General features: G+C 32.1%; 1 protein-coding gene across 1 annotated transcript in view; it reads right to left on the bottom strand.

Moving 5' to 3' along the window:
* Nucleotides 1-2995, bottom strand: part of LOC112509834 (AP2-like ethylene-responsive transcription factor BBM1) — a 12872-nt gene extending 9877 nt beyond the window's left edge. Inside the window, exons 1-5 of the mRNA XM_025115013.1 lie at nt 2658-2995; nt 1645-2097; nt 1386-1545; nt 407-489; nt 263-271 (exon numbers count right to left, since the gene is read on the bottom strand). Of these exons, the coding sequence (XP_024970781.1) occupies nt 263-271; nt 407-489; nt 1386-1545; nt 1645-2097; nt 2658-2865 (913 nt within the window). The 5' untranslated portion in view covers nt 2866-2995. The remainder of the gene's footprint in view (nt 1-262; nt 272-406; nt 490-1385; nt 1546-1644; nt 2098-2657) is intronic.
* Between the last annotated feature and the right edge of the window lie 10870 nt (nt 2996-13865).

Raw genomic sequence — 13865 nt, 5'->3', positions numbered from 1 at the left:
TATTTTATTCAAAAATAAAAACATCATCGCTTTCTCAAAATCACATAAAGTCATATTATAACATCGACTGAGATAAAGAATAAAATGAAATATTAAAAACACGATGTATCTCGCTGCATTGCGCGAGTACTCTTCTAGTTACTCAAAATAAGAATCAAATTAAAGTACGTTATCTTTTCATACAATTTACCCTAAATTATAAACCCTAGATTTCATGATCCATAAGAAATAAAGAACACCTTTTTTATATAATAAAACTTACCCAAATAAACTGCAAGAATATTGAATCAAATCCCAGTTGAATCATTAATTAATCCATGCAAAAAAATAGGAAATAATATTATGTTAATAATTAAATTAATTAATTTAAGAAATAATTTTAAATTAATTAATTAATTAAAAATACCTTGTCTTCCCTTACGAACTTGTCCTTCTCTCCTGCAACTATTATCCCATAAATGAGCTTCGTATCTCCCTGTCCATCTGTGTCTGTACTACCAAAAAAACCCTAAATATTTTTTTAAATAATAATAAAAAATAATACAAATTTAAACGTTTCAATTATGGACACTTATTTTAGAACGAAAATTAAAACCGAAACCGAATTTATTTTAAGGGAATTTTGGCACTTGCTGAATGGTTTGGTGCAGAATGATTAAGAGATCATATTGATTAAGAGTCTTTCATGATATAGTGGAAAATGAAATATAATTGTTTGCCAATTTTTTATAATGAAATTAGGGCTCTGAATAGTCGCTACAACAAAATTGGGTTTATAGGACGCCCCCAATCTCTAAACGTCTCAATAGACCGCTTTATAGGACTAAAATATAAAGCGTCATATCTAAAGGTGTTGTAATAAGTTTATATGGCGCTTTTGGACGTCTTAACAAGTTTTTTAGGACATTTTTAATACAAAGTGTCGCATTAGCAACTTTATATGACACTTTTGAGAAAGTGTCCTATAAATTCAAGTTTTTATAGGACATTTTTTCAGATAGTGTCCTATAAAGTTGTTAATGGAACGTTTTATATTAAAAGTGTTCTAAAAAACGTAATACGACATCAAGAAACGTCATATAAAATTATTACAACACCTTTAGATGGGATACTTTATTTTTTTGGTCCAATAAATAAAGAGGTCTATTAGGACACTTAGAAATTGAGAGTGTCCTATAAACCCGATTTTGTTGTAGTAAGTTAAGAGAGACATGGTACAAAATTATTCAGAACCATTAAGATGCAAACTTTTTTTTGTCAAATAAGATTTATATCTTAACGATTCAGATGTTATATCTTAATGGAACTATTAAGAGGTAAACAAACAACCCTTTGATGTTTAATAATTAAAATGTAATTAAATAAATAAAAATAATTTGTGGAACCTTGTGACGCCACGGTAAATAGAAGTTCTTTGTCCAAATGTATCAATGGATTTCCGTGGCACCGCCTCAATTGCACCACCACCGCCACCGCCACCATTTTCACTATCTACGGTGGTTGCCACCTCCATTTGTTGTCTTTTATTATCAGAAGAAGAACTATCTCCACCGCCACCGCCACCTCCGACAAACCCACCACCACCACCACCGCCGTAAGTTGTGTCAAGAAGTGGAAGAGGTGAACTAGACTGAGAACCAGTACTCATAGAAAGTGAAAGCTCATTGCTTCTACCACCACAAAAACCACCCATCGCCGCCGCCCCACCATCGTTATTATCGTGACTCTCCGTCGGTCTGGTGGTGGCGGTGGTATTGTTTTGTTGGTGGGATGGAGCTGGGTTGTTTCTGAGCCAGTTCTTTATCATGGAAAGACCAATGCTACTGCCGGTGCCGGTAGTGGTGGCGGTGGCGTTGCTCCCTCTGGTGGTGGTTGTAACGTCTGTCACCGCCGCTTGCGGCGGAAGTTGCATAGAACAGTTTGTAGTAGAATACATATAATCTCCGCCATTTCCAACACTAAGAAAGTTTTCAAACTTTGGAGCTTGGATTTCAGGGTTTTCACCGTTGCATGAACCACCACCACCACCGTTGCTGCCGCCACCACCACCACCACCCATTAACATCGACAACTCCGAGCTCGACTTCATATTCCAATCTGTGTTTTCACCAAAACAAAAACAAGATTTTAAGGTTCTTCATTTCCTCAAAACAATCATACATATATACATATACATATATATGGGGTTTAGTTCAGAGCAAACTAGTTTCGTGAGACTCGAAAAATAAAAAATTGCCACTGAAACTTTTTTTTTTCTAAGGATGTTCATGTTTAGACTAATCCTGACAAATTGTGACCATAAAAAATCAGTTCTGATAAATTCAGTGGCCACAATTGTTTTGTATGCTTGAAATCGAATCCTGGAAAAATGAGATATTATACCATGTTTTTGAGGACCCCAACCCACTATGCCACAAACCCTTATGGTTAATTAACACTTGAACTTCATAACAAAACATTGTGGAGGTAGAAAAACACTAAATCTTCACATGAAAACACTACGAAGATGCACACATCTTTACAGTAATTTTTTGCTGTAAAGTGTGAAGGGATGCTATTTATGTGGTCTCACGAAAACAGACAGGTATTAAATGATACCAAGTATATATATATATATGTATGTATAGAAGGTTTGAAATATTGAAAGAAATGATTACCATGATGATGATGATGATAGGGTTCGAGGAAGCCGAATGGGGGTGGGAGGTTGAGGGAAGGTATGTTGGAGTGAACGGCGGCGTTGGAAGGAAGATCAAAGCACTCGGCGGTGGCGGAGATGTCATCGGAGTTGAAGTTATCGACGATTTGTTGCTGATCTTGAGGTGAGAGAGAGAAACCTAACCAGTTGTTCATGGATGCCGCCATGAAAACAGTGAAAAAAGTTGTGTTTTTTGTGTCGTCGTGTTGATTGGTATTTAATCGATGGATGATGATGAGTTCATGCAGATGGATGGATGGATGGTCAGAAGGACATGAATGCTTCAGGTTTAGAGAGAGAGAGAGAGAGAGAGAGAGAAGAGAGAGAAGATATGAATTCAGGGTTGATGAAAGAGAAACCAAGGAAAAGATCAATTCATACACCCCTTTGTTCATACTAAACAAAACACTCACATACATATACATACACACATATAAGTGTGTATATATATATATAATATAAAAGGTTGAGTTCACGTGAGAACAGTTTGTTTTCGTGAGACCAGTTTTTTACACTTAAAACTTCACAGCAAAACGCTGTGAAGGTAAAAAAAAGTTGAACCTTCACAGCAAAAACACTATGAATGTTACCTTCACAATGTTTTGCTGTAAAGTTTCAAGTGCAAAAAAAATGATCTCATGGGTATCGTGAAAACAAGTTTGTCTCACCAACATGATCCCAAGTTATATATATATATATATATATATATATATATATATATATGTGTGTGTATATGTATAGGTGTATGATCAAATGAGGATCCCATAAATTATGATAAGTGTGAAATTATTATTAAGACTAAAATTTAATATATTAGTTATCATAATGTGATTGTTTTATATTTATTCAGTTTTTAATGTTAAACTTTTTAATCGTATTTTTTGTTTAACAAACATATTAAAATGTTCATATTGTGAAACAGATATATATGAAATAAACACTTTATGAAACAAGTTGTATATGTTAATCAATACACTAAATTCAAAACAGTAGATGAAATAACACATGATGTATTATTTCCTAAGGTTATCACAATTTTATGTCTTCTCAAGTGAAGGCCCCTCTACAAATATATATATATATATATATATATATATATCTGTGTGTGTGTTTTTTTTACATGACCTGGGATCACGTGAGACCAACCTGCTTTTGTGAGACCCGTGAAACAACTTTTTCACACTTGAAACTCCAAAGCAAAACCTTATGAAGGTAACCTTCACAGTGTTTTGCTATGAAGGTTCGGATTTTTTTAACTTCACAAGGTTTTTGTTGTGAAAGTTCAGCTTTTTTTTTACCTTCACAGCGTTTTGCTATGAAGTTTCAAGTGTAGAAAGGTGATCTCACAGGTCTCACGAAAACAGGCTGGTCTCACATGAACTCAACCCTATATATATACATGTGTGTGTATAAGTGGAGAAAAAATCAGATAAAAACCAGTTAAAGTTAGAAACCATAAAAACAATTCCATGCATTGTTTCATGCGTGAACAACCCTGTGAAATCAATCAAAACTATTCAATAAGCTTGTTTTTACACATTATACATTATACACCGGTTCTCAATGTTTTTACAATTTTATGGGTTTTCACATGATTAGTCCCTTATACATACATACATACATACATACATACATACATACATACATACATACATACATACACACACACACACATATGTGTATATACATAGAAGAGCAATCAAATGCAAATCACTCATATTTGTACAAACCGTGCAAATCACCCTCATTCGTCGATTTCATCGTTTAATCTTATGAAATTGTTTCATATAATACTTTTTTAATGAAGTTGTTTCATACATGGTTATGAAATTTTAATGAAACCGTTTTATGTATTTCTCTACAATTAATATAATGAAGATGATAATATCCATGATTAACACTCTCTACAATAGAAAAGATTAATCAACCTCTCATAATTACAAAAAATGAACAAAATAAAAATTAATGATTGGTTGAATAAGATTTGTAAAATGTAAATAACGTGGTTTGCAAAGTAAACCTTATGTAGATTCAAATGAGAATACCTCCATTTTACAAGAATGCGAGAACACCCTTATCACACGTGATAATACACGTGAGGGAACCTGGTGGTGTGCAGACAACGTGTTCTGCAACTTAGGCCGCGCTAAAGGTCATTCGCATCTATGATTTAACATTACAGGTGATGGTCTTGATGGATTATAGTATGATCACATCAAAAACACATTTATCACATTTTATAATACATGTGAGGGGAGCTTAGTGGTGTAAGGACGACTTGGCCCGCAACCAATATCACGTCAAAAGTCGCTTGTGTCTCTGATTTAGTATCATATGTGTATCATATATGATGAAACAATAATATCACATGTAATTATCTATAGTAAAAGGGTGTTCTCGCGTTCACGTTAAATGAAAGTGTTTTCGTATGAACCCTTCCACACACACACACACACACACACATATATATATATATATATATATTTGGGATTACGAGAGATCAACTTGTTTTCGTGAGACTCATGAGACTACTTTTTTACACCTTGAAACTTCACAGCAAAAATATTGTGAAGGTTACTTTCACAGTGTTTTGCTGTGAAGTTTCAAGTATAAAAAAGTACTCTCACGGGTCTCACGAAAACATGTTGGTCTCACGTGATCTCAAGTCTCTCTCTCTCTCTATATATATATATATATAGAGAGAGAGAGAGAGAGTGAAATTCAGGTTTTCCTCCACAAATGAGAATTAAGAAACAACATGGTAACCATTAATTTGTATGATATGCAGATATGCATATACAAGTAATTGAAGTTTTTTCTTAATTTCTATACATATATACGTGTATGTATATACCAGAAAAATTATTCATATACACAGATAAATGATTAACAAAATATCCTTCGATCTTATTTTTTTTACGGTTTTCCATTAAATCTGATCATATATTTAATAAATTTCTATCTGGTTTAGCATTTAAAGAAAACAAGTGAATGACTTTGGGAAGTCCATGTGCCCAATTGGTAACTAAAGTTTACTGCCTAACCCTAAATATATATATATATATATATATATATATACTATACATATATATATACATATATATATATATATAATCATTTATTAATTATTAAATTGACCCAACTGTTACCCAGCTGGGTTAATTATTTTTATATTTATAAATATTTTATTTTTGGGAAGTCTCAAGAATCAGCTGGAATGAAGGATTATATTTGACTTGGTCAAAAGTTACATTCATCGGTTTTATAATTTTCTATATTTTTTATTCAAATTTATCATATGTTAATTATTAATTAATTATATTTTAATTTTAACTTTTAATTTGGGAAAAAAATTAATTTATTATTATTGTATTTATATGATGAATTCAGGTTTATAAGATGTTTAGAATATTTCGATGTCTTAATAGACTGTTTGATAATACTTAAATGGTGTTTGGTTAGATGTATTAAGCAGTAATCAATGATAATGAAAATAAAAAAATTGTTTGGTTTTCTATAATATAATGGACTCATTCATCCGGAAAGCCAAAATCTCATTACTGGTTAACATTTCAATTTCAATTCTTCAACATGAGCCAAACAGACCCTTAAGCTTATAGAATCAAATAATTGTGTGTCGTGTATAAAATTGCTACAATAATCTACACTATATTATAAAGCATTTGACAAAAACTTTTAAAACCCGTTTTTTATGCATTAAGGGGCTGTTTGGCAATTGCTGAATGATTTGGTGCAGAATGATTAAGAGGCTCTCATGATATAATGCAAAATAAAATATAATTATTTGGTAATTGTTTATAATGAAATTAGGGCGCTGAATGGTTAAGAGAAGCCTAGGATACAAAATTATTCACAGAGTTTTAGAACCATTAAGAGGCAGACTTTTTTTCTGTCAAACAAGATTCACCTTTTAACGATTCAGATGTTGCATCTTAATGGAACTATTAAAAGGTAAACAAACAAATCATAAGTATTGTTTATTAATGAATATTGCTTAAAATTCAAGATTACAAGTAAATTGTGCGTATGTACAACTTATTAAAGCTTCACATTTGAATTCATATGACTAATTGCAGATAAACATAATCAAATATTGGATATGTGTCTTATTTTAAATATAGAAAATTTAAAATATATTTAAGATAATCATTGAATTCTAACAAAATACGAATTATTATCTTTATAAAAAAATATATTATTAAACCAAAAATAAATGAGTTCCTTTTTAAATCTAAATTAAAGTGTAAGAAAAAATTAAATTAAAGAAATTACACAAAAAAAGAACTTTTAAATATTTAATTTGATACTAAAATTGATACATTTTTTTTCAAAATTTTATGATACTTTCAAATTTATATTTTATTCAAAAAATAAAAATTATCGTTTTTTTAGCACCACATAAAATCATATTATAACATCGACGGAGACAGGATAAAACGAAACATTAAAATCAAGATGTATCTCGCTGCATTGCGTGAGTACCATTCTAGTAAGTTTTAATTTATATGATGCTTTGAAAGTTTTTAAAACACCTTTTTTATTAAGACATTTATTAGAGGTGTCTTATAGACACGTCTTTGTATAATCTCTTGTTTTTATAAGATATTTTTTTCAAATAATGTCGTATAAAAGGTTAAAGGGTACTAATTTAAAAAACTTGTTAAGACGTACAAAAACGTCTTATAAATTAATTGTAACACTGTTATACACGCCATAAATTGTATGGTTGTGTAAAGTTAAGTCCTATAAAGTAATTTATTAAGACATCTTAACACTACGTTGGCATCATATATATATATATATATATATATATATATATACTTAATTTTGTTGTCGTGTTCGTTCTCTATTCCAATATCCCCTGGATATCCCAACAATAAAATGACAACGACACAACGTGTCGTCCTTTTCTCCCTCCCACTGCCATTTAATTCATATATGCATGACCTGCATTTAGCGGGTGTTGTTTACTCATAGCTTACTGGATAAACACTTACCAGATGTCATTTATCTTATCATCAGTGTCGGTAAGGACAGCTAATTGTACTTGTAAGATGCATAACAAGGATCCAGAATCTTACCTGCTAAATGAGTAAAGGAGACTCTTACCCGTTAAGCGCTTACCAGATAAAAGTCGCTTACCCACAATCTATTTTGATTGGCGAGAATGTTACCTGATAAGGTAAGTAGGATGATGACTCTTGTCGGTAGACACTTACCTAATAAACGTTTGATAAATTGCCTCCTTACAACCATCCCCCTTTTCCAGTGCCTTATAGGGAATTGGGTCGACCTTGATTTTAGCTATTGATGACAGGGCACCATCGGGGACCGGAACAGGGATTAAGATATATAAGTGTCGTAATAGACTAAGAGGTTGTTTGAAAGTTGCTAAATGGTTCGGTGTAGAATGATTAAGTAGTCAGAATGATTAAGAAACTCTCATGATATAATGCAAAATGAAATATAACTGTTCGGTAATTGTTTACAATGGAATTAGGGTGATGAATGGTTAAGAGGGACTCATGATACAAAATAATTCAGATGGTTTTAGAATTATTAAGAGACAAACTTTTAATTTTGCCAGACAAGATTCACCTTTTAGCGATTCAGAGGCTGCTTGTTAATGGAACTGTTAAGAGGTAAACAAACAACTGCTAACTTTTCAGACTTATGTCTGTAAAACCAAACAACAAAACGTCATATCTAAAAACTGTTACGATAAAACGTTATATCTAACATACGATTTTATATGACTTAAGTTTGTAGAACCAAACGATGAAACATTGTATCTAAAGGTAGAAGTGGCCTCATTTACAAACTCAACCTTTAGTACAAACCATGCAAACAAATCTTAACCGTTCATCTAGTCTAATGAATATTTGATTCAATAAATATCTCGATTGTTTTCTAATATAAAGAGTTTATCAGATAAATGAACTCTGATAATAATAGATAAATATCCAAATCATACTATATAAACTCTCATCATTTCTATAAAACCAGTTTGTATAATTTATACCAATAGTTGAGGTCGTAAAAGACCTCTCATCTAACCACAAAGATGGTGTCTGAGCTTCAAATGTCAAAAGTATCTAGAGGTTCCAGATTCGAATCTAAGAAGGAATAAAAATCCCTTTGTAGCCACGGAGATTCAAATGCGGTAACTCCGGGCTACCCGCAAAGCGGGTAGTTGCCCTTAAATTAATCGGCTAACATAACGGGTTGGATATTCAGGTTAATAAAAAAAGATATCTCATTTCTAAAAGTATTGCAATATGACGTATTTAGATGTTTTAACAAGTTTTTTTTATAAATTTTAAAAACAAAGTGTTGTATTAATTATTTTATGCAATACTTTAAAAAAAATATTATGTTAAAAAATAAAATATCGTATTAGTTATGTTATTATTATTATTCGTAAAAGGGTAAATTGCATGGAAAAAAAATAACGTATTTTAACTTGATTCCTATTTTTGGTAACGTACTTTTTAAACATTCATTTTGGTATCTAAGATGTAAAGTTTTAAACATTTAAGTACCCGTGTAACCGGTTGAAGACTAATTTTAGATTAAAAAAATCAATATCATTAACCATGTCAACAAATAATATTGAGTTAGATACCATATCACTCGTTATATCAGCATGGTAATCGGTTAATGCTTCAACCAGTTATCTGGGTACTTGAATAAAAGTTTTAAAAATACATTATCTAAAATAAAAATCAAGTTAAAATACGTTACTTTTTCATACAATTTGTATTAAATTAAGAGATTTAATTGATGATATTTGAGAATTGATTATTCCAATAAAGTGAGCTCCCGGGGTAAACGCTAACCCCTGCAACTGCACCCATGCGGTTTCGTAACTTTAAATCAAACTCTATTCATTTATTATTTCTTGGATTCTTTGACTCATTTTTTTTTTATTTTTTATAAAATAAATTTTAATAATTTCACTTTTTTTTAATAACCTGTATATTTAACCCGCTATGTAAGCCGATTAATCTCAGGATAACCACCCATTTTTTTTTTCTGTTCCGCTCGTGAGGATCATCAAGTTGTATGAATTTCAAATCTCGGACTTTCGTCTGTGTTCGGGTAGAACTTGGGCAACTTGTTCGTTTGATGCATCATGTTGTTAATCGACCATTTCGTAAGACAAAGAGAGAAGGAAATGAGAATTGTGAAGTGGAAGCGATAAATATATACGAGTCGAAGTCACAAAATATATCAAGAAACCGAGAATTGTGAACGTTTTTTTTGCGTTTTGTAAGTTGGTATGTAAATCTTTCAACCATGACACTTATATATAGGGTTTAGAAAGCAAAAAATACAAAAAAAAAGGGTCATATAATGGCCATAAATGGCCATATTTTTTGAAAAACCGGGTCAGGTAGAGCCGGGCCATCGAACCCCTCCAAAACAGCAACTGGTCCGAGCCGGGCCGGTCCATTACCGGTCTCGGGCTGGTTTGGCCATCACTATCCGGAGTCACAACATTTGAACCTTCGTGGCCACAAAGTATTTTTTATTTCTCCTTGAATTCGAATCTAGGACCTCCAGACATTTTTGACATTTAGAGCCCAAGTTTAAACCAATCGGGCACCACCCTTATGGTTTATAATTTCACTTTTTCATTTAACGATAAAAATAAGAGTGTGAAAGAGTCGAGTAGCATATTATTGAAGTTCGGCTCAAAAAAATAATATCCGGCTTAAATCTTCATTTGAGCTCGAATAATTTTTTCAATGTTTGAACTCGAGCTCGATGCTCGTTTATGAGCTCGAAATCGAAATCGGGGCTAACTCGTTTATTTGCTCAAGCTTGATGATTTTTATATTTTGATTGTATAATTTGTAAATATATAAATATGTTTGAGTTGAAAAAAATGTATGGCTCAAATGGCTCGGCTCGGCTCGTAAAGTTTAATCTAGCTTTCGAACAAGTCGAGTCGATCATTGGTGTTATGCAGTTTATTTTATTTTGTGTTCAATATCGACTTCAGCTCGATAATTAGTAAGCTCGAGTTTCTCGTTAAAAGATCTCGTTTCCACTGTAGGTAAGATTTTTAAATTAAGGTTTACGAGATTTTAAACTTAGTAACGCTTACGGGGAGAAGTTTACTGGGTGTCACTTTATCTTACGGATGAACATGACAATGACCTAGAATCTTACTCGATAAGAGGCATAGTAAGGACCGACAATCTTACCTGGTAAGCGCTTAAAGGGTAAAAGACGCTTACCAACGATCTATTTTGATGCCCGATAATTTTATCTGATAAGATAAATGAGTGTACTGCTCTTGCAAAGAGTAATGGTAGGGCTGGACCCAAATATATTACGCCCGTTGGAGAAAGAGTGTATGTTAGGTTCCATTCAGAGCCAGTCTGAAACCTGCAAATGATCACCTCTGGTTATTATGACCGTGTTTGACAACCGTATAAGGAGCCGTTTACCAAATACTTACCCGGTAAACGCTTACCGGTAAAATTAACACTATTATTTACTTACCGGGTAAGATTTTAGTTCACGAAAATGACATGGTATGCATCAATTAACCCGGTAAGCGTTTACCGTGGTATGAGTTGTCGCTCTCACTTACTGGGTAAGACTATTGGTCTTTGTCTTACTCTTACCGGGTAAGATTTTTGGTCCTTACCGTATTTATCCAGCAAGGTAATATAACTTGGTAAACATCTTAAAGGGATAAGCGTTTGATAAACGACCCCTAAGTTATAAAGAGAGAAAAGTTATATTTATTTTATTTTATTTGTATATGTGGCTTCAATAAAATATATAATTTATTATTTTTTTAAATATATTTATTAATTTATCTATATATACAATTAATATAAATTTTTCTAAAATATTTTTTGGGTTATGCAAATCCACATGGAACCACATTCATAATTATATATATATATATTTTTGGATCACATGAGACCAGTCTGTTTTCATGAGGCTCGTGAGACCACTTTTTGATACTTGAAACTTCACAACAGAACACTGTGAAGGTAACGTTTATAGTGTTTTTGTTATGAAGGTTTGGATTTTTTTTTACCTTCAGAGTGTTTTGCTGTGAAATTTCAAGTGTAAAAAAGATGGTCTCATGAGTCTCACGAAAATAGACTCGTCTCATGTGAAACCATACACAAACACACACACACAGAGACAGAGAGAAACAGAGAGAGAGGTAGCTTCAATGGAAACCTTAAATAAATAAAAAACAGAAAAAAGCATCATCAACTGTTGGATTAATTGATCAAATGGATGTGATTTAAAGAGGCGGTTACATCAAAATATGAAATATGATCATATTCGAACGAAACAAATTACACACAAACACACACACACACACACACACATATATATATATATATATATATATATATATATATATATTGGGGGGTACAATTACAAGCCATTTAATTCTTACAAACCCTACAAACATAATCTCAACCATTGATTTTGTTTATTTTGAAATTTAGAGGCGGTTATAAAATGTGGTTCAGAGTAAATTTAGGAGCCAAACTAATCCACACCGTTGATTATCTACATGTATGGTTGAGATTGGTTTGTAAGGTTAGTAAGAATTGCATGGTTTGTAAAGTAAACCTCCCTTATACACACACACATGTATAGAGTTAGATTAGGGTGAGAAGAGAAGTTATGGTGAGAAGAGATCTCCACTCTTTGATGAATACTAATTGAATGTTAACACTGGAGAAGTGCATCAAACCGATTCATTCTTAAAGCGTAATTCATGAGTGGACATGAGACTAAAGTGATCAAGGGTTCAGATTTGTTCTTACGTTTCTCACCATAACTTACTTTTTTCACACGATCCTTCGTCTATTTATATAAGTGAAAGATCGTGTGAGAAGAAGAGTTAAAGTGATAAAGGATCTAGACCCTTGATCACCTTTAATCTCAAACTTACTCATGAATCGTGCTTGATACAGAGATTGATCTTGTGCATCTCAGTGCATTTAATCCTAATGTGTATTTAAGAATGAAGATAATTTCTTACGATTCTCATCGAAACCCAATCCTATATATGTGTGTGTATATATAGGGTTGTAAATGAACCAAACGTTCAGCAAACCGTTCGACAGGAAGTTCGTTTAGTTGAACGAACGAACGTGAACAAGAGTCTCGTCCGTTCATTTACGTTCGTTTATATTCGTTTGTTTATATATTAAAGTTAATATATAATCTTTTATTTATTTAGTTTGAATTCAAATAATATTTATTTAAGTTTTAACTTTTTAGAATTTATTTAGATTTGAATTTTATCATCATTTTGTCTTATTTGAAATTTTTTATCTTTTCATCGTTTATGTTCATTTAGGGCTTTTCGTTTAGCTCATTCGTTTATGTTCGTTTGTTTGCATTCGTTTAGCATGTTAACGAACAAACATTAACGAACACGAACACACTTGGTTTCTAAACGAACGAATACGAACACAAATATTTTTGTTCGTTCCCCGTTCGTGTTCGTTCGTTTGTTCGGTTAAGTTAAACGAACGAATATGAACAAGTCTATGTTCGTGTTCGTTCGGTTCGTTTACAGCCCTATATATATATATATATATATATATATATATATATATGACTAATCAAATGAGAACTAATTAGTTTGTGCTAACTGTGAGGTCAAATCTCAACCACAAATCAACAGATAAATTAGGAAATTTATAATTTTGGTAATTTTTAATTAAAATTTTAATGTAAGGATATTTTAGGTATTTTCTATTCTCTCTCCTATCTCCTATCTCCTATCTCCTCTCTTCTCTCTCCGTCTCCCGGCCACCGTCCTCCGGTAATACCACAGTGGTATCACAATGTATCTTATATGTGAGTGGGTATCACACTGAGGATGTTTGTGTGGTCGATCAGATATGTAACACAGTGACATCACAATGCATTTTATATGTGCTTGAGTATCACACTGTGGTATCATCGGAGGACGGAGAGAGAAGAGAGAAAAGAAAATACCTAAAATGTCCTTGCATTAAAATTTTAATTAAAAATTATCAAAATTATAAATTTCTTAATTTATCTATTGATTTGTGCTTGATATTAAATCTCACAGCTACCACAAACTAATCAGTTATCTCTTGAACGGGGTAGATAAAAATTA

The sequence above is a fragment of the Cynara cardunculus genome (genome assembly GCF_001531365.2).
Source record: "Cynara cardunculus var. scolymus isolate 2C chromosome LG 3, CcrdV1, whole genome shotgun sequence".
Classification (NCBI taxonomy): domain Eukaryota; kingdom Viridiplantae; phylum Streptophyta; class Magnoliopsida; order Asterales; family Asteraceae; genus Cynara; species Cynara cardunculus.
The sequence above is the reverse complement of the archived record's forward strand: the minus strand, read 5'-3'. Positions and strand labels throughout refer to the sequence as shown.